The sequence below is a fragment of the Passer domesticus genome, chromosome 8 (genome assembly GCF_036417665.1).
Source record: "Passer domesticus isolate bPasDom1 chromosome 8, bPasDom1.hap1, whole genome shotgun sequence".
Classification (NCBI taxonomy): domain Eukaryota; kingdom Metazoa; phylum Chordata; class Aves; order Passeriformes; family Passeridae; genus Passer; species Passer domesticus.
Genome location: NC_087481.1, coordinates 3,188,780 through 3,215,767, shown reverse-complemented (window position 1 = coordinate 3,215,767; position 26,988 = coordinate 3,188,780). Strand labels below are relative to the sequence as shown.

General features: G+C 52.5%; 1 protein-coding gene across 1 annotated transcript; it reads right to left on the bottom strand.

The window, feature by feature from the left end:
• Nucleotides 1–3,484: 3,484 nt before the first annotated feature.
• On the bottom strand, nucleotides 3,485–13,144 carry LOC135306090 (serine/threonine-protein kinase pim-1-like; the record flags this gene model as incomplete). Its single annotated transcript, XM_064429636.1, has 7 exons — nucleotides 13,064–13,144; nucleotides 12,648–12,763; nucleotides 5,370–5,406; nucleotides 5,209–5,259; nucleotides 4,638–5,052; nucleotides 3,813–3,989; nucleotides 3,485–3,564 (listed from the first exon to the last, which is right to left on the bottom strand). Coding segments are annotated over exons 1-7 (957 nt in total), but the record flags the coding sequence as incomplete, so codon positions are not given.
• Between the last annotated feature and the right edge of the window lie 13,844 nt (nucleotides 13,145–26,988).

The following is a 26,988-nucleotide window of genomic DNA, read 5'->3' as shown; positions in this document are numbered from 1 at the left end:
TTTTTAAAAGATTCTGGGTTTTGTTTGCAATATTAAGTTATTTTAAATTGTGGTTGAATCAATAGGAAATTGAAAGATGGATTGTGTATGACTGTGTCTTGAGTGTAAAAATATTGCAGTTGGGAATTTGGATTTAAAGTGTTGGAAATTAAAGTTATAAATCCCAGTAGATTGTCTGACAGCAGCTTTTCCTAGAGGATGTGCAGCATTCCAAGGACTTCATCAGTGGGGTTGAGGGTACTTGGATCTTTGTCCTGTGCCACTCTGAGATGTCATGGAATGGAACTTCGCCTGCCACCAGCCCAGGTCACCCTCTACCACCAAAGCTCCTTGGACCTTGTGTCCCCAGGCAGGCACAAAGTGTTTGTGCTGCTCCCCCTTTTGCACAAACCCACAGAGAGCTGGGATTTTTCCAAGTCTCATGTCTGCGTTGGGCCAAATTCCTGGAGAAGCAGCAGCCCATCCCAATGAATATGGAAAGTTATATGGATGGTTGTGAGCTCCACTTCCTGCCTAGAAATCCTGAAACTGCTTCTGAATGCTGCTCCTTCAGGTCTTGGACGCCTTCTCACACAGAGCTGGGGAAAAAATCCCCTGGTCTCTGGCTAAAGAGTGAGTTATGCCAAAGTTAGAGCTCTGTGCGAAGTCTCTATCCATCCCTATCCTATTAATATACCAATATGTGGGGGTGTGCATGGATGTGTCTTGTACACAAAGGAAGGAGTGTGCAAGCAACGGTACTGACACTTTCACTGTCCATGTTCATCCCATACCCATGGGTACAGAGACATCCAAGAGCCCTGGCACACACAGACCCTTCTGTCCATGGATACAGAGACATCCAAGAGCCCCTGGCACACACAGACCCTTCTGTCTCTGGAGGATGGAGCGTGGTGGGTGGGGGCGGTTGGTGGGCAGCGAGTCCCGGACAGCAGGCCAGACCCGGCTCCAGCCCTGCCAGGCCCTGCCAAGGCTCAGTGCAGGATCCTCTGGAATGGGAAAGCCATTCAGCCTTCTCCCTGCCCAGAGGGGCAGTGTTGGCCTGGCAGCACAGGTTGTTTTCCCCTCAGGCTGCAGGAGATGAGAACACAACACTTGCCAGCACTGAGTGCGAGGCACAGCTCCGGGTGCTCCCCATGAACCTCAGCTCTGGGAGCACTGTCTGCCCCAAGCTCCAGGGGCTGCAGTGGGAGCCCAGCTGGGCTCTGCCCTGGGGCCATCCTGCAGGGACAGCTGGAAACAGGGAGCATTCAGCTGCCACAAACAACCAAGCCAGGGCTGCAGGGCAGCTGCTCCAGCCTGGACTGCACTGCTGTGTGCTGTGCTCTGGGGCTGGGGCTCCCCACACAGGGGACTGGACTGGAGTGCCAGAGGAGACAGAGAAGCTTCAGCTTCAGCCTCACTGAGGTGGGTGCATTGGCTGGGAAGAGTGGGGAGGCTCAATAGGATTCACAGAGCTCATCCAGCTGCAAGGACAAGGAAAAGAGAGTGAGAACTCAGCAGTGAGGAGAGCTGAGGGCTGGAGAGTGGCTCTGAATGACACTAAAATGCCACTGGACCTCTGAAACATTGCTGCTCCTCAGCCAGTGACAGCATGAGTCCCTAAACCTGGGGCTCAGCCCTCCTTGTGGTCAGGGGCAACAAGGAAGGCCAGCAAGTGATGGAGACAGCAACGGGCTGGGAATTCACTGGGGGGAAAAAAAGGGAGCAGTTGAGAAGTAAAAGGCAGGTGGGGGAGAGAACTGTTCAGAGAAGGGCTGAGCTACAGCCTGAGCAAGCGAAAAAATGTCATTTGGAGTCCTCCCAGATTGATTTCATTTCAGAAGGTATTGAACAATTTTAATTTTTGGGAGGTGTCATGTTTTCCCTTGGAGGTGTACACTGTGCAAACTTGAGCTGTGTTGCCAAAATGCTCAAGCAAGTCTGTGCTGCAGGTGACACCATTTCTTCTTTGGCTGATTCTGGCCCCGTGCTGAGCTCCAGCAGAGCCCTGGCAGAGCCCAGAGCAGCCTCAGCATCCGCAGAGCCCGGCTGCAAGGAGAGAAAGCAGAAACTGCCCGTCAGCTGATGGCTCCTGTCCCCTTGTCCCAGCTGCCCGTGGTGCCCAGGCCATGCTGGCTGTGCCCAGAGCTGTGCCCAGAGCTGCCCATCAGTGCTGCCTTTGGGAGCAGGGCAGGAGGGCAGGACATGTGCCCAGCCTGCAGCCAGCCACGGCACATCCACCTGCTCAGCAGCTGCCCAGAGCAGGATGCTCCTGTGCTCGCTGCCATCTCCCAAAAGCTCTGAGCCCACCCTGCCAAGCAGACGGGGACCCACCTCATGCCATCCATGGCTGGAAGAAAAGCTGGTCCCAAATGATGTCCTCAGCCTGGTCCGAGGGCACGGCCCATCCACGCCGCAGCTGCTCCCAAGAACTTCCCGATCCAGACTGGACCAACCAGAATGCTTCCTCTAGAAAAACAAACAACAAATTGTTGAAAATAGATTACAGACAAAAAGGGAAAAAAAGAACAAAGGTAAAAATCATATCTCTGTGAGGGGATTGAGGAAGGCCCAAGCCCTGCAAGCCAGGGAAAAACCCAGCCATGTGTGAGCAAAGGCCAGGTTTTCTCCCTTCCCCTTGCACTGTCCCCCACAATAACCGTGATCCCAAAGCAAACAAGGGCAGTGGAGCTGCCCAAGCCCTTCCTTGCCTGCACAGCAAAGCACCTGTGCACAGATTTGGGAGTCCCACCTCTGCTCCCACCATGGGGGTTTGTTTGTGTTGGGCTGGCTGCCCCAGCCCCAGCCCCAGCCTGGAGCACGGTGGGTGCTGGGGGCTGTTGGCAGGACCAGGAGCCCACTCCCATTTCGTACCCACCCCAGCCCATGCCCCCAGCCCTGCCAAAAGCAGCTGGGCAGCCGACTGAAGGATCAGCTGCATCTGCCTCAGCAAAAGAGGAACCTTTGCTTCCCAGCCAGGCTGGGCAATGCCCAAATCTGGGAGCATTTCCCCAGGTGTGGACTCATCTGCAAATTCCCTGTGGAGTTTGGCTTTGAAGAAGGTGCCACAATCAAAGTGCATCACCTTCAACTGCTGGTGGCCAGGTTGAGGAAGAGGTTGTCATCCTTCATGTCATCCTTCATGTCATCCTCGTTGTCTCCTGCAGCAGCAGCCTCCCCCGGTAGAGCTTCTCTGGGGGCTCCTTCTCCTTCCCTGGGGTGAGACCAGGCTGTCAGGGCTCTGCCCAGGGCCCCAGCTGTCAGGGAACCAGGACAAGCAAAACCTGCTTGGATGGCAGCCACCAGGGCTAGGCAGAGCAGCTCAGCTCCAGCACAAGGGCTGCATGTTCCCATCCCATGACCCTGGTGCAGTGACACGGGCTGGCTTTCTTTGCTTCTCATTGCCAAGGCATGTGTGCAGCTGTAACTTACCAGGGCCCTGCAGCACAGTGTGCCTGTGGCTCTCTCCCTTCTTCTATGGCAGATGAATATCCTGCATCCAAGGATGACAGAACACCTCTTCTAATGAGGGTCTGGCCAAGGGGTGCATGGATAAACACCACCCAATCAGATTTTGGCACTCTGGGGAGAGAAACCAGAAACTGCCCGTCAGCTGGAGAAGGCTCCTGTCTGCTTTGCCCCACTATTCCCATGCCCAGGCCATGCTGGATGCGCTCAGAGCTGGGCCTGAACTTTCCCATCAATTCTTGGTTTTGGGGGAGAGCAGGACATGTGCCACCTCCTCAGCAGCTGCCAGAGCGGGATGCTCCCGAGCCCGCTGCTGTCTCCCAGCACTGGTATTGCACCCATGCCCAGAGAAGAGGATCCACCTGGAGAGAGCTGTTGTGGCAGTGAGAGCTGGCCCCAGCTGAAGTTCCAGCCCCTCCTGAAAGGCATCTTCCCACACACCATCTCGTGCAGCAGGATGCCCAGGGACCAGATGGTAGCTGGCTCGCCATGGTACCAGCCAAAGCGGGTCCATTCCGGGGGGCTGTATGATGGTGTTCCTGTGGAATACAGATGGAGTTCATCAGGGGGATGCTGCTGCTCCCAGAGCCTGGCCCCAGCATCCCTGGGCGGGCGGGGGCTGCATCAGTGGCACACAGGGTGACCACTGTCCTCTCACCAGCATCTGGGACTGGTGTACAAACTTGGGATTACAAAAGAAGCCACTGGTGTGGGAAGGGGACAGTGGAAGCCCTGGCTAGGCCTGACCATGACATGCAAAGGAAATACCCACTGCGTGCTGGGGAAAAACCATGCCCTCATTCTCCCTGTCTGCATTGCCCCAAACATATTATAAAGGCAAGACAAACAGGGCAAGTGGAGCAGTCCAAGCCCTTCCTCTTGCCTGCACACCAAACCAGCTGGGGCACAGGTTCTGACCTCCCTCTCTGCTACCCTGACCCACGGCTGTTTTTGTCAGGCTGGCTGCCCCAGCCCAGCCCCAGTCCTGGGCACAGTGGTGGGCAAAGGCTGCCAGCAGGGCTGGAAGATGGTGCCCCACCCAGCCCTGCTCTAAAGCAACTCAGCTGCAGATTCAGTCCCCTGAGTGGCAGCAAAAGGGAGAATCCCCGCTGCCACATCCAGCTTGGGCTGTGAGATCTTGGGCCGTGAGATGCCAGGAGCAGGAGCACAGCCCTGTGTAGGCTCACCTGCAAAGTGAGTGTAGGCTGTCTCTTGCAGGTAGGTGCCACAGCCAAAGTCAATCAATTTGGCCTGCCCGGTGGCCAGGTCAACCAGGATGTTCTCTGGTTTGATATCGCGGTGCAGGACCCCGCAGCTGGTGCAGTGCCGCACGGCCTCCAGCACCTGGCGGAACAGCTGCCGCGCCACCTCCTCAGACAGGAAGCCCCGTGCCCGAATGAAATGCAGGAGGTCCTGAGACTGCTCTGGCCGCTCCAGCACCATCACAATGTCGCTGGGCAGCTCAAGCCACTCCAGCAGCTGGATGACACCGGGAAAGCCTGTGGACACCTTGTCCTGCAGCACAACCTCCAGGGGAGCGCTGGTGCCGTCGGGCTGCAGGAGGAGCACGATGCCGTCAGTGGGGCCGATGCCGTGCCGGGGCTGGGCAACCCCTCAGCCAATCCGGGATGCTCTGCGCCCTGCTCTGGCCTCACGCCCACTCCCCCTGGAGACGTCCTGGCGGCTCCCACCCTGCCGGGGCTCGGCTCATCCCCGCCCGGCACGGCCCGGCTTCTCCCGCTGTCCCGGCTCACTCACCAGCTCACTCCAATGCCAGATGCGGTTCCGTGGCACCCTTTTGATGGCCACCTGCAAGCCAAGGGGAGCAGCGGGCTCAGCTCAACGCCCGCCCTGCCCAGCCCCATCCTCCTCCTCCTGCGCCCCCTCCTCCTCCGCCCACCGCCGGCCCCACCGCTCACCGGGGCGCCGTCCGAGAGCCGCGTTGCTGCGAAGACGCTGCCGAATCCGCCGCACCCCAGCAGGGAACCCAGCCGGTACCGCTCCTGCAGGGACTCCTGCGCCTTCCCTGCGGGCGGGACGCGGCTGTCAGCGCTCGGCCCGGGGCCAGCAACGGCCCCCGAGCGCCCCTCACCCACCCCGGCCCGGCCATGCCCCGGCGTTCGCTCTTTGCAACGCGACCCGGGAGCCGCGGGGCCGGGGGCCGCGCTGCCGAGCGGCGGAGCTCGGGCCGGGCAAACCGCAGCGGAGGCGGCGGGAGCGGCCGCGCCGCGTGTGTCCTCCTCGGGCCCCGGGAGGAGCCGGGGCCGGGGTCGGGGTCGGGGTCGGGGTCGGGGTCGGGGTCGGGGTCGGGGTCGGGGCCGGGGCCAGGCCAGGCGGAGCCAAAAGCCGGCGATGCCGCCCCAGCCCCAGGCACTGAACCCCGCCCAGCAGCGCCAGCGCCAGCACGGCCAGAGCCGGGCTGGGACCAGACCTCGGCGGGACGGCCGGGGGCGGGCACGGGGCAGCCCCGCCCGGGGCCGGGGGCGGGCCGGGGGCATGGCCCGGCCGGGCACGGGGAGAGGGAGGCGGGGAGAGGAGGGGAGACCGGGAAAGGGAGTGCGGGAGAGGTACGGGGCCGCGGGAGAGGGAGAGGAGAAGAGAATCTAAAGTTTCTTCTCTCGCTGTCGCTGCTGCTGCTGCCGCTGCTGCTGCCGCTGCTGCAACTGAAGCTCCGGGGCCGTTTGTCCCCGTGTCCGTTTGTCCGTTGCCCACTCCCCCCGCCTCGAGCCCCACGTTCCCCGAGGACAGCCCCTGAGCCTGTCCAAACACGGGAACTTTGCCGAGTTCAGCCCAGACCCAGAGTCTGGACTTCTGCACAGTGGCTCAGGAATCCCCTCGGTCCCTGCTGTGCATTGTCCCTGCTGAGGGTCAAACACTCTCAGAGCGTGTTCCCTGAATGCAGAATTTGTACCTGACACAAACACTGCACTTACCTCTCCAACATTGCTTTCCAAGAAAAACAGGGGAAGACAAACTGTGTGTAGGTCATGGTATTTTAAAATGTCTAAAACTTGCCAACTCGTGGATCTTAGCGGTGAGATCTGTTTGGAATTAATGGGATGGAAAACTAGTGCAAGATGGAAAAGGGGAGCATAAAAATAAATCGAGAAAAACGTCTTGAATTGTTTCAATTTTCATTTAATTTCTTAAAAGCTCTTTCAGTTTTTCCAGAATCTTCTCCTCAGTCCTGTTTGCTTTTTCCAAGAACCTTTCCCGGAGAACGAGGTGCAGCTTCTGTCACAAGGTTGCCACCAACTGCAGCTTTCCACACTGTGTGTGCAGCACAACTCTTGCAGTAAAGCAGGACAAATATTTGAAGAATTTTGCAGCTTGTTCTTTTCTTTTCCTTGTGGGCTGGGCAGTTGTGCCATTGGTAAGGTTTTCATTGTTACTGTTCTACCCTAAGAAAACATGACAGGCTACCAAGAACTCCTGGGGAATGCAAGCCTGACTGAATGCAAAGAAAGAATCTCCAGAGCCTGCAGCCAGAAGTGGAGAGCTGTGTGATCATCATTCCAACACCCCCAAGGACATCTTGAAAGTGATCTAGAAGATGAAAATGGGTGACAGAGGGAGTTTGTTTCTGGGCTCACTTCAGATTCTGCTACATCTGAAATCAATTCTACAGTCTCCATCTAAATCAAGAGTACAGTCAGTTCCTGAAAAGCCCCAGAACAATCTGCACCTCTCAGGAGATGACTGAAAGAATCTGAAAAGGAAAAATGCAGGAGAAATGCAGTTCTCAGAACTGCAGTATTTGCCTGCCTGAAACCCTCCTCCATTTCCGTCTCATCCCTGGATCTGTTGGTGTCAGTTCTGTATTCGGTGGTGCCTCCAGCCCTGAATCCCCTCATCTACAGCCTGAGGAACCAGGAGCTCAAGGCTGCAGTGTGGAGACTGATGACTGGACATCTTAGGAAGCATTAAACTGATTGCCAATTTCTGCAAATCACTTGTAACAAAATTAATTTTTGATAGTTCTGTTGGTTTGGTTCCTTGATTTCCCTGTCTTTTTTTTTTTTTTTTTTAATATTCTGCCTAAAGCTAGATGATTGTTTCTGCCATTTCTGACTTTGTTTCTCTCCACCTTCCCTGTGGCCACAGACTGTGACAATGAGGAGCTGTGCACTCAGTGGCTTTAAAGGAACTCAAGGATCTCCCAGCAGAGTTTTCTCCAGAGATGCCCTTTTGTTGCCTTCTCTGGAGCTGCAGCAGCAATGTCTGTGTGCAGAGCTGGGGCAGATCAGTGCTGGCCCAGCAGCTGTGCCCAGCAGCAGCAGCAGCACTTGGTGCTGCCAGTGCTGCTGCCGTGGCCCTGCCCCGCTGCCCTGGTGGCCCTGGTGTTGCTGCAGGGCCTGAGTGCTCTCGGGGCCGGGCACAGTCCTGGGGGTGGCAGTGCCGGGGCTGCAGCAGGGACAGGCCATGGGCACTGCTGGGGCAGCGCTGAGGCCTCAGGCCAGGCCCTGGGGGCTGCAGGCTCCTTGCCCAGGCTCTCTCAAGAACACAGCCAGGCCAATGCTCAGCACAGAAAAGCCCCAGGGTGAGCAGCCCCAGGCTGGCCGTGGGCAGGCTGGGGGCAAACAGCATGGCTGGGGCTCTGCAAGGGCCCTGGGGGAGACGGGAAGGAGCAGCAGAGCAGGGGCTGATCCCTCCCCAGTGCGCTGCACAGCCCAGGGCAGCGTCCCAGAGCGTCCTGATGGAGCTGCCAACAACATCCCCCCTCTGCAGCCCTGGCCTCTACCCCAGCTCACACAGGTGCCGCATCCTTGCAGGCACAGCCACGGCAGCACTGGCTCAGGAGCCCCCGTTTGCATTGCACAGAGCAGGCAGGAGCACCCCCATGCTGCTGCTGTGGGGACATGAACCTCAGGGAGCACAAATGCCATCAGCCCCTGGGGCCAGCAAGGGCTGGGGGACACCAGGGAAACCACTCAGCTTTGTCCTGGCCTCTGCAGTCAGCCAGAAAGTTTGTTCCCATCAGCTGGGAGTTTCCTGTCCCACTGCAGACGCTGTTGCTCAGAGCCAGGGCTGCCTGGCAGCCATCCCCAAACTGCCCTCAGCATTTCCTTTGCTTCACCTTTGCTTTCTTTAGTCGTGCCTGATCCAAATTTCTTCCTCTTTCCCACCCCTGTCCCCTCCCCTGCAAACAGCCCATCCCTTTTTGCCCTTTCCTCTCTGGCCCCACTCCCCAGTGTAGTTCCTGACTTGGCACCATGGGAACGTCCCTTGGGGAGCAGGATCATCCTCCAAGTGCTGCAGGAATTGTCTGCAGGCTCCTGCAGTGCCTGGTGCTGCTCCCTTGCCAGAGGCACCCCAGGCCAGGGGGGCACATCAGGGCTGCTGTGTCTGCCTGTGGGGCTCCCTGTTCTGGGCAACGAGGAGGAGCTGCAGAGGCTCTGCAGGACTGACAGGATGGGCTTTGGGGCTGGCAGGAGAAGCTAGGCACCTGGGCTGCTGGAGCTTCTGAAGAGGAGGCCCAGGGCTCATCCTGCAACTGCTCCAAGGGTGGATTTAGAGAATCACAGCATCAGCAAGGCTGGAAAAGACCATGGACATAATCAACTCCAACCTGTGTCCTGACACCACCTTGTCTCCTCTGAGCCTCCTTTTCTCCACGATAAACAAGCTGAGCTCCATCAGCCACTCCTCACAGGATTTGTGTTCCCGACTCCGGACCAACCTTGTTTTCCTTCTCTCGACATGCTCCAACCCCTCCATGTCCTTCCTAAATTGGGGGCCCAGAACCAGATATTACACTGGAGGTGCTGCCCAGCCTGTGCTGAGAACAGGATAAGAATCACTGCCCTGCTCCCGCTGGCCACACCATTCCTGATCCAGGCCAGGAGCCATTTGCCTTCTTGCCCACCTGGGCACACTGCTGCCTCATGTCCAGCCTGCTGTCCAGCAAGCCCTGCAGGTCCCTTTCTGCCTGGCTGCTGTCCAGCCACTCTGTCCCCAGCCTGTAGTGCTGCAGGGGTTGTTGTGGCCAAAGTGCAGGACCCGGCACTTGGACTTGTTCAATCACCTTGTTGGATTTGGCCCCTGGATCCAGCCTGCCCAGGGCCCTGTGCAGAGCCCTCCTACCCTCCAGCAGATCCACACTCACACCCAGCTTGGTGTCATCTGCAAATTTGCTGATGGTGGACTCAGTCCCCTCATGCAGATCATCAGTGCAGATATTGAAATCCACGCTGGCTGGCTCTGATCCCTCAGCCATCCTGTGGGTGCCCTGTGATGGCACTCAAGGTCATCTGTTCCATAACCTTGCCAGGCACCCAGGTCAGGCTGACAGGCCTGGAGTTCCCCAGATCCTCCTTCCAGCCCTTCTTGGGGATGGGCTCACATTGGCACCTGCACTCCTCTGGGGCCTCCCTGATGAGCCAGGACTGATGGTAAATGATGGAGAGCAGCTTGGGGAGATCATCCACCAGCTCTCTCATCCCCCTACGATGGAACCCATCTGCTCCCAGAGACACCTGTGAGCACCTGAGTGGCTCAGCAGGTCCCCAGCTGCTTCCTCCTGGATTCCAGGGGACAGTTCTGCTCCCTGTGCCCATCTACCAGCTCAGGAGAACACTTGTCCTGAGGATGGCCTGTCTTATTGTTGAAAACTGAGGCAAAGAAGGGCTGAAGAACCTCACCCTTTTCCTCATCTTTTGTACCCATATCCCCCACAATAAGAAATGCAGGTTGTCCTTAGCCCTCTTTTTCCCATTAATGTACTTATAAAAACATTTTTATTATCCTTCACAGAAGTACCCAAATTAAGTCCTAACTGAGCTTTCACCTCTCTAATTTTCTATCTGCACAACCTAAAAATATCCTTAAATATTTCTTGATTTACCTGCCCCTATGTCCAAAGGTGATGCACCCTCTTTTTAACCCCTAAATTCCTGCAAAAGCTCCATGCCCAGCCAAGCCAGTCATTTCTTCCTCTGGGTCATCTTTCTGCACAAAGGGGGCAGCCTACTCTTGCGCCATCAAGGATTCTTTGCTGAAGTGTGTCCATCCTTCCTGGAACCCTTTGTTTTTAAGGGCTGTTTCCCTTAAAAGAATCAGTACATGATTTGGTACTCCCCAAATCTGCATCCTCAATAGGCTAAAGTCTGCCCTCAAAAGTCCAGTGTAGAAGGTTTATTGATGCCCCTCCTCCTTTCATGGCATATTTAAAAACTCAATAATTTCATGGTCACTGTGCCCTAAACAGCCTCTGACCAGCACTTCTCCCACCAGCCCTTCCCTGTTTGTGAGCAGCAGGAGACACAGCTTTCCTTGGGAGTGGGAATTGCAGGAAACATCCCCAAAGTGCAGCTTGGAAGGTTCAGGCTGGAGCTGAGGAGAAAGCAAAGTCCCTGCCAGGGTGGAATTGTGGTGCTCGAGGTGTGGCAGTGTGAGGCTGGGCCATGGCCGGCTCTGTGTGCCAGGAGCCGGCAGCGCTGGGTGCAGGGAGCCCAGGGAGGGCACAGAAACGCTGGCTGAGAAATGCTGGGGCACAGCGAGAGGGGCAAGTGCAGCCGGCCAGGGCACAGGAGCAGCACGCACAGGGGGCACAGCCTGCAGGACAGATGGCCGAGGGCTGGGCAGGGCTGGCAGGGCCACAGGCACCCAGGCCTTTGTGCCCTGGGCTCGGGCAGCGCCTCTGGAGGCCCCACAGCAGGAACTTTCCTGGCAGGGGCTGCACTTTGGCTCTCCCTCGGCCTCCCTGGCCAGGCTGGCAGGGGCTGCAGGTTGATGGCATTTGTCCTTGCTGCCCCTCACATCCCCCTGCCCCACAGAGAGCCCCGAGCCACCCGTGAGGGACAGGCCCTGCTGGCCCAGGCTGGGCTCAGGGCTTGGCCTTTCTGCTTCCCCCAGCCAGCCCAGGCCTTGCTCAGCATTGCAGTTCCCTGCCCAGAGCCTTGGGCTCCCTGCACTCCTGGCCTCAAGGATCTGCTCTCAGCAGTCCCTGGGGAGCCTTTGGCACTCTCTGCCCTCACTGGGGCCCAGCCATGCTCCAAGGCACTTGGAGTTTTGCTGCTGACTCCTTGAGCAGCTTCTTCATCCTTCTCTCAGTGCCTGAGGCTCCTGGACCCAGCCCCAAATCCACCGTGGGGCTGATTAAAACACAGAAAGCCCTGGGGGGCTCTTTGTCTCCTTTCAATTTTCTTCAAGTCTCCAGAGCTTCTGCAGTGATTGGAGTCAGTTTGGAGTTCTGTTAAGGAGGAAGATGTCAATGTGCACCTCATGATTTTTGGTTTTTTAATCACATATGTGAGTTTGGTTTTTATTTTTCATTGCAGAGAAGAGGTGATAGAAGCATTCCCGAAGTGATCTTGATGCTGTATGTCTTTTTAGGAGATCTGGGCATGGAGACGAAAGAGCCCTTTTTGGGCTGACCCTTTTTGGACAACCTGCTCTTCACCCCCTACCTCACCATGTCTGTCATAACCCACCTGGGACTGACATCCCAAAATATCCAAAAATGTTAATGTAATTTATTCTTTTGTTTTATTCTGTAACACATTATTTTGTGTGATTATTTAATTATGTATATATTTATTTTCATTTATAATATTAACAGTGTTTTTTCTTACCTAGTTTTTATATTTGCATAAAAAATCTATACATTTTTAGTAGCCAAGAACATTAATGTTCTTTGGTTCTATGTAGCACATTCCCCTTCCTTAACTAATGAAGATCTATTGGCTATTTATTTATTCCTCTTTATGGTAATTAGTAATATGTCCAGTCATTTTGTCATGGTTTTTATAATCTTTTTCTCAGACAGGGGCATGGGAGAGCCTTTTGGTGTCCAGAGAGACATTTCTGGGGCACATTTGAGGCAGTTGTGGGTCTCGGGAGGGAGTTTAGAAAGAACTTGAGGGTATGAACGACACTTAGGGGAGCCGGGTGGGCACTTGGAGGGGCACTCAGGGATTCTGAGGGACATTTCTGAGTCCGGGGGAGCACTTGGGGGTCCAGGGCGGCCCTTGGAGGTCAGGGAGGGGAATTTGGGGCCCTTCGGGGTCTGGTCGAGCCCTTGGGGAGCTCGAACGGGGCTCTCTGGGGCGCGGGGGGTGATGGGAGTTGTAGGCACGGGTAGAATAGGGTTTAATCGCGCCGCGGAGCATCACGGGAATTGTAGGCGCAGCTGCAATGGCTTTTGGTGATGGCGGGGCATGACGGGAGATGAAGTCCTGGCTCGAAGAGCGCTGTACCTGCGCCGCGGAGCATGATGGGAGCTGTAGTCCCGGAAGTGGCTGGACCGCGGCGTTTGGGGGTTCAGGAAGGCACTTGGGGTGACACTTGAGGGCCCGAGCCGCGACTTGAGGTCCTCGGGGGGAATGTAAATGGTTCGGGAATACCTGGGGGGCGCTTGGGGAGCTCCAACTGGGCTCTTTAGGGCGCGGGGCACGGCTCGAGTTTTAGGTGCGGGGCTGTGCTATGAGGAGCTCTGGGGCCGCGGGGGATGAGAGGAAATGAATTCCCAGAAGTGGCTGTACCGGGCATCTGTGGGGCTGAGAGCACTCAGGGGATCCAGGGACTCTTTTGTGGGGTCCTGAATGGGCGCTGAGGGGCACTGAGGGATCCTGGAGTGTCTGGGGATACTTAAGGAACAGATGGGGTCGGATACCGGGGTGGGCTCTGTGGAGCGCGGGGCATGACGGGTGTTGTAGTCCCAGCTCCAGTGGGGCACTATCGGGCCGCATGGCATGGCGGGAGTTGTATGGAAAATAGAAAATATGGCACTGACACCAGGCACCACCTTCGACAGTCCCATACTGGCGCTGATTGGCAGCAGGTTTTGATGGGCAGGAGCCTCGGCAAATGGGAGGCGGTGGAGGCGGGAACAGCCCATTCACCCTCTCCAGTCCCTCCCAGTACAGCCCAGTTTATTCCCAGTACAGCCCCTGTGCCCCTTCAGTACCTCCCAATACCCATGAGTACATTCCCAGTCCTGCCCAGTTCCCCCCTGTGCCATGCATAGTATGCTCTAGTGTCCCCCAGTCCTCCCCACAATGTTCCCAGTATCCCCAGTTTTCTCTAGTATCCCCCAGTACCACTCCCAATATGTCCCAGTGTGTACCCTTGCAGTCCAACTCATTCTGCCCAGACTGCCCCTCAGCATTCCCTGTGTTCCCAACTTGTCCAGTGCTGGGGTCGGCTGTTGCTTGTCTCTGCCCCAGCATGGGAAAAAGTGGTTCTGGGTAGGCCGCGCTCTCGAAGAAGGAGTCTGGACTCTTGCTTTCGGTCTTCAGTCGAGTTTATTATTTCTTATCTACAAAGATTTTCTGTCTGTCCAGCCGAGGTCTGATCAGCAAGACAGCCAAAGGCACTCTCTCCTGCCCACGAGGCGGTTGTCTCTTTTATAATGAAAATTACGTATTAGATATTTACCTTTACTTCCCAATACTTTCTGCCCTTGTTGGCAAGTGTACTCTTTCTATGAACCAATCCACACATGCCAACATCATCCTGAACATGGATGCCAAGGAGAAGAAAGAAGAAGGACAGGGCACGCCCAAATTCCTCCATCTTGGGACTCCTGATCCATGCACAGAATTCTAGACCCCCCTGTACAACACATAAAACCCCCCTGTACAGTGCATTCTAACTTGAGTTCTAACAAGTGAATAACATCCCCTCACCATTCAGACCTGAAATTCTCTCATCTCCTCACCTTCAGGTGTCATTTCTTTAAAAGGATCAAAGTCAAGCCACCAGGTACTTTTGGCAACATTCCAGGGCCTCCGAGCCCCCCAAGGGTTGTCTCGGTAGCTCTGGACATCTGGAGTGGTGTACTGAGTTCCCACAGTCCAGGTTCTTCCCAGTTTCACTCCCAGGATGTCCCAGTGTCTCCCACAGCGTTCCAGGGCTCCCCAGTATGTCCCAGTCCTCCCCAGTGTTTCCAAGCACAGTTTAATTTCTCAGGGTTGCCGTGGCAGCCAAACCCAGCAGTGGGGTCAGGGCAGTGTCCATGGCCACAGCCCCTTGCAGTGGCCCAGTGCAGCTTGGGCTGATGATCCACCCTCACAGCTGGCCCAGGGCAGCTGTGCAGTGGTTTTGGTGGCACCTTGGGCTGGCACACACCTGAGGAGTGTGTCTGTGTTCAGTGGGGAAAGTCAGGAGTTTGAGATTGCTTCAAAAAATACAAAAAGGGAAAACCCCTCTTAGGCTGAGTGCAGCCAGCTCTCCAAGCCCAGCAGGTCCCAGGTGAGTGAGGACAGACAGGATGGGGCTGGGGAACGTGGAGCAAGGTTGTCCACACTGGGTCAGAGCTCAAGGCACAGCTTCTCTGAGCAGACCAGAGCTCCTGAGGAGAGACCCTGGGTCAATATCAATCACAGAATGCTGCAAATGCCTCTGCTCTGAAGGGAAATGTAATAAAATAAACCCTTTAAAATAGGCATGTGTATGTCTTACAAGCTCTTTGAAATATTTCTCCATAATTGGACTTGGAAAACTTTAATGACTCTCTCAGGGCTTTGGTGTTTACATCAGACATAGTCCCTGAGAGAGTGTTCAAAGAACTTCTCTAAAACTCGAAGTTAAATTTAAGCACTGAACTTTCTTGAAGTTTTAATGGGTCCCACTGAGAGACACAACTGAGAAAGTCTCCCCAGGTTCCAGTCAGAGCAGAAGACTGGAGGCAGTGATGACAGCTGGGGACAAACAAGGCAAAGGTGTCTCTGGTGCTGAGCAAACCTGGATGTGTTTCAGGAATGCAAAGGGCCAAGGCCTGAGCCCCAGCCCCTGGCCAGGCAGATCCCGTCCCTCCCTCAGGGCTCTTCCCGGGATGGGCACTGGGATGTGGGGATGTGCAATGCCAAGGGCAGCACCATGGGGCGGCCCCCGCCAGGCTGCTGAGCAGGGACAAGCAGCCACCCTGTGATGTCACACAGCCCCTTGGATGTCACACAGCCACCTGTGATCTCATACAGCATCCTGTGATGTCACAGAGCACCCTATGATGTAACACAGCCACCTGTGATGTCACAGCCCACTCTGGGATGTCATACAGCACCCTTGTTTTGTCACAGAGCCAATTCTGGGATGTCAACCTGGAATGTCATGCAGCTGCATTGTGATGTCCCAGAAGACTCTGTGATGTCAGAAAGTTGCTTTGTGATGTCACAGTCTTCTCTATGACATTACACAGCCACCTAGTGATGTCACAACCCACTCTCTGATGTCACAGAGCCACCAGCTGTTACGTCCGGATCTGCTCTATGGCCTCATACCCTACTCCATGATGTCACAGACAGCTCTGTGATGTCACAACCTCCTCAGTGATGTCACAAAACCCTCTCTGTGATGTCATACTGCCACTCTGTAATGTCACAGCACACACTTTGACCTCACAGCCTGCTCTATGATGTCATACAGCCATGCCATGACGTCACAGCCTGCTCTGTGATGTCACACAGTCCCCTCTAGGATGCTGTAGCTGCTCAGTGACCTCACACAACAAACTCTGTGATGTCATAACCCAACCTGTGACCTCACCCAGCCCACTCTGTGCTGTCACACAGCCCCTTGCTGACATCACAGCTGCTCTGTGCCTCTAGGACACAGCCACAGAGGTGCCGCTGTGACACAGCCCCCTCTGGGACATCCCCCAGCCCCTGCCAGTGCTGAGCCCCTGTCAGCTCTGGCTGTGCCCTGCTGGTGTCCCTGAGCTGCCCTGGCAGTGCCCCAGCCCTGCTGGGCTGTGCACAGGAGCTGCTCCTGGCCAGAGCTGTCTCTCTGCAGCGCTGCCCTTGCCAGGAGCTGCCTCTGGGCCAGGAGCCCGGCCCAGCTCAGCAGCACAGACACAGCACCAGGACTTTAATGACCCTCTGGGGCTTTGGTGCTCTTTGCATCAGACTCAGTCCCTTGGAGTGTGCTCAAAAAGCTTCTCAAGAACTCCAAGTTAAGCTGAAACATAGACATTTCTTCTAGTTTAAATGGGGTCCACTGAGGGACATAACTCATGTGAAAGTGTCCCCAGGTTCCAGTTAGAGCAGAACAATGGAGGCAGTGATGACAGCTTCAGACAAGGAAGGGAAAGGTGCCTCTGGTGCTGAGTAAACCTGGATGTGTTTCAGGAATGCAAAGGGCCAAGGCCTGAGCTCCCAGCCCCTGGCCAGGCACATCCTGTCCCTCCCTCATTGCTCAGGGCTCTTCCCTGGATGGGCACTGGCATGTGGGGATGTGCAATGCCAAGGGCAGCACCATGGGGCGGCCCCTGCCAGGCTGCTGAGCAGGGACAAGGAGGCAATGAGGCTCCAGGCCTGCAAGGGTCACTTGTCTCCTCCTCCTGGCTCAGGCCCAGGGCCAGCAGCCATGGCCAAAGTGCTGCCCAAGTTGGCTCTGTCAGGGCCTTGCAGCTGCTGCCCATCCCTGTGCCCTGTGCAGCCCAGGCTGTCCTACGGTGTCCCTGCCCTGTGCCTCTGTCCCTGCAGGCTGTCGTCATCCCCCGGCTGCCAGGGAGGCTTCTGGCCATGGCCTGCAAGCAGCTGCTGCTGCCAAGGTGCCTTTGGTGCCTCAGGCTCTGCCTGGCACAGCTGCCAGCACGGCACGCTGCCCTTGTGCCCGAGCCCTTCCCTGTGCTGGGGCTGGCCTGGGGCTTTTCCTGCAGCAGGACCTGCCCTGCTCCTGGCACAGGAAAGGCAGTTCCTGCTGGAGCAGGAGGCTCTGCCTGCAATGGGCTCCAACAACTCCAGCAAGGCCCTGTTGACATCAAAATTGCTTCCTAGATCACTATATGCTAATAATTGTTCTAGCTCCTATACTGTGGAGTAAATAACTCTTTTTTAAAATTTAATCTGTGGTGTAAACAAACCATTCTGTCTAATCATGATCAGAATCAATCAGAGCTGTATTTATATCAATTTATCTAGTATTCCATCGATAATCCTGTGGGACAAATTGCATTAAGGTTCAATTCTACCTGTCTAATCTTTTACAGCTTTGAAAAAATCTGGGGCTGGGATTGGATCCAGCCACTCCCACTCTCCTCTAATAAAATAAATTTTGGAAGTCTAGGGGTCCTGCAGGGGTTTGAGGATCCGTGGTGTCTGTTGGGTGTCATTTCTCCATCTCATGACTCATCAGGAGTTTCTCCAAAAAAGAAATAAAGCTTTTGCCTGAAGCTCCCACTGTGCCCATGACTGGAGCCCCTGTGAGTGTCTGGGACATCCCAGCCCATTGGCAGCCTGGGGACTCCTGGGATGTCACCGTGGAGCCCCCGTGAGTGCCTGTGACAGATCGGTGCCTTTGCAGCCCAAGGTGCCCTGGGATGTCACCATGGAATGGCTGTGACTGCCTCTGACCACAGGGCTCTTTACCATCCCCAGAAACCCCTGGGAGGCCTCCATGGAGCCCCTGTCTCTGCCTGTGACATTCCAGCTCTTGAACAGCCTGGAGACTCTTGGAAAGTCTCCATGGAACCCCTCTGAGAGCCTGTGACAAATCTGATCCTTAGTGGGCAACCATCACCAGCTCCATTCCTATGGTCAGTTTCCATGGCATCCATCACCAGGCCCCTGTTCCCCCAGATCCACAGAATTGGCTGAGCTGGTAGGGACCCATCAGGATCCTGGAGTCCAACTGCTGGCCCTGCACAGTACACCCCAACAATGCCAGCCTGGGCCTGGCAGCGCTGCCCAAACGCTGCTGGAGCTCAGAGAGCCCTGGAGCTGGGAGCCTTCCCTGGGGAGCCTGGGCACTGCCCCAGCAGCCTCTGGGCAAAAACCTTTTCCTGAGATCCAACCTCAGCCTGCCCCAACTCAGCTGCAGCCGTTCCCTCCAGTCCTGTCCCTGGGCACCAGAGGGAAGAGGTTCCCACAGCCCCAGCCAGGGACCTGCTCCCAAGGCTGCTGCCATGGCCACCAGGGCTTGGTTTCCACCGGCTGAGGTTTAGGACTTCGGGTCCCCAATGTCCTGCTCCTGCTAAAACCACACTGCCCTCACTGCCCTCCTGCCTCCCATGGAAAGAACAAAAGGCAAAGATCCTGGGCTGGGATAAGAACAATTTATCGGGAATAGCAACAAGACAAAGAACAAACAGCAACAGAAACAATATCGATAACAGCAAGGAATAAGAGAAAGGATTTGCAGGAAAAGCTACATTACCACTGACTGCCTCTACCCAACCATGTTTATCCTCGCTCCCGGGAAGGATACCCTTCTCTTCAGGGAGACAGGGAGTCTCTTTCGTGCTCCTAGCACTGACTAGAGATGGGAGTGAATGTAATGACAGGGCCATGGCCTGACCCTCATGTTAGGCCCACATCATGTCGTTGGCAAGGGTAGGAAAAGGTACAGGTGTCTTCCCAGCATGTATCACAGGGACCATTGATCACCAGGGCTCTTCCCAACATGGGTCTTACAGTGGGGGATGAAGCTGCAACTGGGCATGAAGCTCTTCCTGCAACTACGGCATTTGCAGAGCTTCCCTTACTGGTGCCTCTGTTGGTGTTGGGTCAAGTGAGAGCTCTGGGTGAAGCTCTTCCCACACTGGGGACACTTGTAGGGCCTCTCCCCAGTGTGGATGCGCCGGTGGGTGATGAGGGTCGAGTTGTGCTTGAAGCCCTTCCTGCAGTCGGGGCAGCGAAATGGCTTCTCCTTGGTGTGAGTCTGCTCATGCAGGAGGAGATTGGAGCTGGTGGGAAACTGACACGATCCGTCCTAAGGACGTGATTCGTGAAGGTTCTTTTTCACTGATCTCAGGGTGCAAAAAACTGACACGACAAGGGGATTTGCAGTAAAATCAAAATACATGTACTTTTATTAAATAGCCATAGAGAAGATGCGTTAGAGAGAAGGGGAAAGAAGAAAGGGAAAAGAATAAGGAAAAGAAAAAGAAGAGAGGGAGGGCAAGGAGGTATATAGCTACCAGACGTGCGGATGACAAAGTCCCTCGAAGTCCGGTCGACGAAGAGCCTGTCGCCTTCACGTCAGGGGAGATCTCAAAGGTATCAGTCAGGTCTAACCTTTTTTATAGTCCTTTTGAAATGGGGAAGGGGACCCATTTCAAAATAGTCTACAAGGAGTCCATCAGTAGTCCATCAGGAGCAGGTTTCGTCAGCAGCAGATGTCGTAGGCAAGAACCATTGTCTTCTCGGTCCAGTGGTCGCTTGCAAAACTTGCTTTGGTCCCCATGCATACCTTCCCTTACCCTACGGTGGGGATTTCAGTCTCAGTCCTTTTGGGAAGAAGAGGGGAGCTTTTCCATGTAGGGGTCGCATGTCTCAGTCCTTGAGGGAGAAACCTTCTCCCATCTCAGTCCATCTGTCACGGTGGTTGATGTACGGTGAATGGAGGGTCCTTTTGTGGTGACCCCCGGGAAGGTCATTCCAGAGAGAAAGTCCAGCCAAGTCAGAAGGGTGGAGAAATTCCAGCACTAGCGTTGCTAGGTGATGCAGGTGAAGGAGAGCACACTGCCCCTTCTCGGGTGCAGTGTTCCATGAGTTGAGCAAACACACCCGTAGGCAATAATCTGGCTTGATGGACCAGACAGACCTGGATTTTCAGAACAGGATCTTTCCCTTTCCCCGGTGGTCTTGGCTTTCATGACGATCGAGAGGCAAAAAATGAGGGAAGTTTTGGACAGACACTCACACGACCCCGTGACTCACGATTGTCTTGAAAGGGTCTTCATCAGCAGGTCTCAAGTCTCCTTCACGCTGGTAGCATACCTCAGAAAACAGGGACAGTATGACAGAGAGAGAGGAAAAGAGAAGGAAAGATAAGAAGAAATAAAAGAAGGGCGAAAAAGAGAAGCAATTAGCAAAACAAAATCAAATCAATTTTTTAGCAAATAATTAAATAATAATTGAAAATTATCAAAATAATATTATAGCTTGAATAATTGGAACAAACTCACAAATTATTATAATGGCATTATAGCTTAAATAATTTGAAAAATCACAAATGGTAATAATCAAATCAAATAATCAAAATAAAATCACAAATGGCCAAAAGTAAAAGCAATAATTAAGTAATAAAATGAATATAAATTTAACAAAATCACAAGATGGAAGGTAAAAGGTTTTTCAAAACACAACTACTGATTCATAATCGCCTTGTGTCAATTGTCTTGGGGACGTCCATAGTAAAAAGGACATCAGCCAAATTGTGTGCATTAATTATGGACGTCAGTCTTGTTAACCGTTTCATCATTCTCCAATTCATGACAAACAAGATTGCTGACAAAACAAAACCAATTGAAACCAGGATCAAAAGGACAACAATAGGATGACACATGGTGTTCAGGACACTTGTGGCAGTTGGTGACCACCCAAAAAGAGTATCCCACTACTTCTGTTCAGCATCTCTCTTTACTCTTTCCATGACACGATGTATTTGTTTTACATTGTGATGAACAGTTACCAGGGTCTTCTGCCCATCTTTCTTGATCTTTCTCAGAATCTCAGCCAGGTCCTAGTGGAGCAGCAACTGCCTTACCAAAGTGAGGTTCATCCCAATTGGAGTAGGTATCAATTTGTGAATCAGGGTGTAATTGGATTGCAAAAGCTGGTGAGAGGTAACTGGAGCTACATAAGAAAAATCATATCCTACAATTCTGGTAAAATTACAAGCGCAGAAATTTGAATGATTCCTAGTATCCACTACTACATTTTCTACAAATACAAGATCACAGGCAGTTCTAAAGCATGCACATCCATTGCCTATGTATATGAGAACTGTTTCAGAAGTCTCGTTAGGATGTATTTCAAAGTGACAGATATTCTGCTCTGTGTCCAGACAGATATCCTGGGCTATGATTGCATTGCTTTCACAGATGAACCCTTGTTGTTCACGGACAATACAAGACTCCAGATTGACAGTTTGCCATTTGTTGTTAATCTGACGGGCCCATTCCCTATGCTCCGAAGGATAGAGAATAGCTCCGTCATGATTTATCCCTAATGCTATAATAGGAAAAACCAAATGCACTGAAGCACTGCGTATGGTTAACACAAAAGCCGTGGCCACGTTTGAAATGGGGTCATAAGTGAAATTTACCAAATTCCACCAGGACTGGAATTCTCTTTCAAAATCAGTAGCACTGTCCCAGATTATTTTTCAAATTTCAGTTGGAAAAGTGCCTTCTTCACCTTCTTTTATAATTGAGGCAGCAACTGACTGCATTCACAATTGAGCCTGAATACAGCTGAGAGCCAAAGAAACATTATTTTGTGTGGCATTGAATGCATCGATTACCAATTTGTGATCGTTTACATTTACCTTTTCCCAATTTGGCAGTATGTTTGATAGCAGCCACTGATGTGTTCCCAGAGCCAATAAGGATGATTGCAGTGGTTGCTGTAATTTGGTCAGATTTTCACTCGTAGCAGCCAATTTGTTCAAGTTTACTTAATTTACATGTTAAGTGTAATATTATCACTTTGTGTCACCATAAAGGGAAGGGAAAACATTATATTTGTTGTACAATGCTAGTGTTATTGTGGTTTCTCAGGTCTCCATGTCCCACGGAGTTCTTCTGTAAAAATAAGCACAACAGAATCTACCACAAAGAGGCAGAAAGAGTTAGAACAATGGGATGGTCAAAGAGGTTTTTAACACCAGTGGTACTTCCCCTACAATAGGGGGTGGTCCACCAAAACAGGTTGTCCAGGGTAATATGCTGGGTTCTTGAAATCATCTGGTCCGTGTAGTGAAGGAATTATGCTTGGAGCTGTCAGGCAAAAAGCAGTGATTTTAGGACACCCATTTGCCCCCCATCTATCGTAAGGGGTGTGAGAAGTCCATTCAATCCCTTCACCTTTTGCCCAATCCTGCGCACTTTTGACAGTAAAGTGAGAAACATTATCAGATTGAATTTCCTGTGGGCTTAGGAAAATTCCAAACCATCCCTGTATTGCTTTAACAGTATTATTTCCTATAGCTCTTTTAAAAGCATCGGCCTGAAACAACACAAATACAAGTGTGGCATAGGACTTGATGTTAATACAGACAAGAAAATAATTCTGTCCCTCACACTGGAAAATACTACAAATGGTTAACAGTTCCTCTACCTAAGCACTGCCTTCTCCCTCTCTGTTAGCAGAAGCGGGGAAGAAGGGAGGGGTTGCTTTAATCACAGAGGCAAGCTTGTTTTGGCTGCTACCCAAGCTCTCAGTTTCTTGTATCGCTAAGTTTTTTTCTACTTCTATGAGAGTTAAGATAACCACAGACAAACCTCTTTCCCAGGTAGAGTATCTTCTCTCAGCATCTTTGAAACCATGGGAATAAAAACCAACGGGCCTTGTTGGACCCTCGGGAGCCCGCTGCCCAATGCGTACTGACAATCCTGAGGAGGCAAATCCCCACTCTACCTGAAAGGGATCTGTAGGATGGATAGGGTCCAGTGCTTGGTGAGCTGTTGCTTCAAAAATCAGCGATTGCAGTGCTTTCTCTTGAGAAAGACTCCAATCCCATTTTATCCCTTTTCTCGGCAAGTCATAAGAGGGAACAAATGGGTTATTCTGGTTAGTAAGAAGTTTATCTGGTGTTTCTATAGGGGACATAGCTGCTATGGTTTTTTGAGAGAAAATTGCTATAGGTTTAAGTGTTTCTGTAAACCTTTGAATTAAAGAGGTCATAATTTTAGACTTTACAGGTGATTGCATTGGTGACTCATAGCTTGTAGTTGGTTTTCTTTCATGCATTATTTGCAAGCAGGCAGCTTTTTGAATGTTTTCCAGGAGTTGGTCAGGGGTACCGGCTATGGTTAAAAGGTTTCCCCTTTCCGAGGGGTTAAGCCCCTCTGTCCAATAAGCTATATGCTGAATTAGGGACCATGGGATACGTCTGTCTCCCGTTGTTAAGAACACTCCATGTCCCCAGTACCCACCGGCTTCTTGTTCTGACAAATGTGTTTGAACTTTCCCAGTGAGAGATTTTGTTTCAGTTTTGTGGGAGAGAAGCCCATACTGCTTTGCAAGTTTTGTTAATTCAGTAGCAATGTATGGGATTTCTTTTGTGATTATATGTGGGTCAAAATCCTCATCATTAATATAGTTGCATTCTGTTTTAATTTGAGGTTTCATGCTATTGCAACAACAGTGTTCCCCAAAATTTTTCATCAGAACTAATTCTTTTTGGGGGTAATTTTGATTAGTGTGAGAAGTTTCCTTCTCCTCTGTTTCTTTTGAGGAATCAAAGTTCTGTGAATTTTTAACATGTACCTCTCTCAAGGCAGCCCGTAATAAATTATTTTCATTTCTTTCTTCATTTAATTGTTTTTGCAAAACTCCAACTAAGTTTTGAAGGGAGTCTATTATAGCATTTTCCTCACTTCTTCGCTTAGAGCGAGTTTCTATGGCTGCTGTGAGGCAGGCTCCCAAAACTGAGCAGAGGATGGTTTTATCTTCACCAAGTTTAAATTTTGTTTCATGTTGCACAGAACATATTCTACCAACAACATTTTCTAAATTAAACCAATTGCTCTTTGCCCAGGCCTCTCCGCCTGGTGAAGGTTTTGCATTGTGTTTAGCAAGTAGTGTGTAAAAATCAGTTTTTGCCTTGGCACCAAAATCTTCATTCATCTTGTGAAGGGACTAGGGACCACAACAGGGAGGTGTTTTCGGTTACACAATCACACACTGTGTTTTCCCTTCACTCAACTTTTTCCCTGGGTGGCTGAAGAGACAGAGTCAATCTGGGAGGCCCTGCTTAGTTTCTTCAAGGTGTCTCTTCCTTCCCAGACAGTTAAACACTCTTAGAACAGAAACAGTTTTTTTCCCCCTTTTGCACCAAGAGATCTTTTGTGATATTCTGGAGACAGAACCCTCAAAAAGAGTTTGGAGAATGCTTTTTCCGCCTTGGTTCGTGCAGTATGCGGGAAATTCGAATCACAGCCCTTGCTTTCTAAATCCGTTCAACCCCTTTCGGGAAAATTGACGGTTTCGGTGTGGCTGCCGTGAAACGTCCTTCCCCTGTTACAAACTACACGTAACCTGCAGACTCCTCTGTCCCCAGAACCCAAGATCCGTGACGCCAATTTATGACACGATCTGTCCTAAGGACGTGATTCGTGTAGGTTCTTTTTCACTGATCTCAGGGTGCAAAAACTGACACGACAAGGGGATTTGCAGTAAAATCAAAATACATGTACTTTTATTAAATAGCCATAGAAAAGATGTGTTAGAGAGAAGGGGAATGAAGAAAAGGGGAAAGAATAATGAAAAGTAAAAGAAGAGAGGGAGGGCAAGGAGGTATATAGCTACCAGACGTGCGGATGACAAAGTCCCTCGAAGTCCGGTCGACGAAGAGCCTGTCGTCTTCACGTCAGGGGAGATCTCGAAAGGTATCAGTCAGGTCTAACCTTTTTTATAGACCTTTTGAAATGGGGGAAGGGGACCGATTTCAAAATAGTCTATTGATAAAGGGTACAAAGAGTCCATCAGTAGTCCATCAGGAACAGGCGTCGTTAGCAGCAGATGTCGTAGGCAGGAACCATTGTGTTCTCGGTCCAGTGGTCGCTTGCAAAACTTGCTCCGGTCCCCACGCCTTCCCTCACCCTACGGTGGGGATTTCAGTCTTAGTTCTTTTGGGAAGAAGAGGGGAACTTTTCCATGTAGGGATCGCATGTCTCAGTCCTTGAGGGAGAAACCTTCTCCCATCTCAGTCCATCTATCACGGTGGTTGATGTACGGTGAATGGAGGGTCCATTTGTGGTGACCCCCGGGAAGGTCATTCCAGAGAGAAAGTCCAGCCAAGTCAGAAGGGTGGAGAAATTCCAGCACTAGCGTTGCTAGGTGATGCAGGTGAAGGAGAGCACACTGCCCCTTCTCGGGTGCAGTGTTCCATGAGTTGAGCAAACACACCCGTAGGCAATAATCTGGCTTGATGGACCAGACAGACCTGGATTTTCAGAACAGGATCTTTCCCTTTCCCCGGTGGTCTTGGCTTTCATGACGATCGAGAGGCAAAAAATGAGGGAAGTTCCAGACAGATTCTCACAATTGGCAACATTCACATTATTACTTACTGCTTGGTTAAGGAACAACATGGGGAAAAAAAGCAAGAAACAAAATTCAGTCAATCAAATGAGAAACATTATGAGAATTATGTGTGTGTGTGTGTGTGTGTGTGTTTAGGTGCATTTGAGAAAGGGACAGAAAGGACAAGGATCAGAAGGAATATGGCCTAAAAGCTTAACAGCACTGGAGCTGAGCAGTGGTTAAACTGGAGCCTCCAGGAGTGGGCTCTTGGCCCAGGATCCATGGCTGCTCAGTCATGCTGCCAGTGCAGCAAGCTTGAGAGCGCGCTGGCTCTGCGAGGCCCCACTCAGAGGGAGGTTGCTGCTGGCACCTCTGGGCTCCAGGAGAGCCCCAAGGGCCTCCTTTGGGAGCGCTGTTCATGGGCCACAGGTGAGGGGCCTCAGCCATCAACGCTTCATCGTGGCCGCACCGTGGGTCAGCAGCCTGGCTCTGAGAGTGGGAGAAGGAGGATGTCATGCCTTTGAGGCAGGAAAAGTGGTTTCCAAGGCAGCTCACAGGACACCCCAGGAGCTCGTCAGACAGCACAAGTGCCTGGCAGCGCTCGGTGTCTCTGGAAAGCTCAAGAGGAGCTGGGCCCAGGGGCTGCTCAGCAAGGCCCAGGCCTGACAAGCGTTTCTCAGGTCACCGTGTGGCCAGACAAGGCCGGGGCCATTCACCACCACAATCTGAAGCACGAGGTTTTGATGTAGGGTAAAAAGGCATGGCCCAGTGGAAGTGGGCTGTGTCCTCAGGCCTGTGGGAGAATCACAATGCAGATCCTTGTGCTACTGATTCCATCTCTCCCATTTTTCTGAGTTCTTGGTGGCAAGGTCATTTAGGTCACACAGCTCTCTGAAGCTTTCTGCAAATGAATTAAAGTGAGATTACACATCCCAAATCGTCTTCTGTTACAGTTTAACTGATTGATTTAAGAAATTTCTGGAGCAAAAAACTTGCTTCCTCAGATATTTACTGTGTGTGGCACCAAGCACAGAGGAGAGATTTAATGTCAAAGGCATGGCCCAGGCAATGCTCTTTTGACAAGTTCTGCCCTGAGCTTTCCTGAGGAAGATCTGAAAGGTTCGATGTCACTAGCACAAGCTCCTGCAGTGGCTGCTGGCCAGCAGAGCAGGGCTGGCAGCTGTGCAACAAGTGTTGCCACAAGCAGCAACTCAGCCAGGGCAGCAAATCAAGAGCTGGGAAGGAGCTGATCTGAAGGCCAAATTTAGCTCCTAAAAGAGCTGGAACAGTTCCTCATTCCAATGAGGTGCAGTGTTGGACACGGCTCTGTGTGAGCACTGGACACAAGTTGCTCCCACTGAGTGCTGTGATGGTTTCTGCAGGAGCTCTGGGCTCCTGTGTGTGCTGGACACAATGAGGAGAGAAGGAGCCAAGTGCACTGACACACCTTTGCCTTGAGCATGACCCGGCCTGGACCAAACACACTGCAAGCTTTCCCCTTTGGCCCATGTCTCAAAATGTCAGGTCAGCTGTTGGACAACTCAGGTTGCTTTGGTGTCAAAGAATTCCCCTCAGAAATACTGGGTTTGTCTTCCTCTGTGCCTTCCCCTCAGCAGCCTTGGGG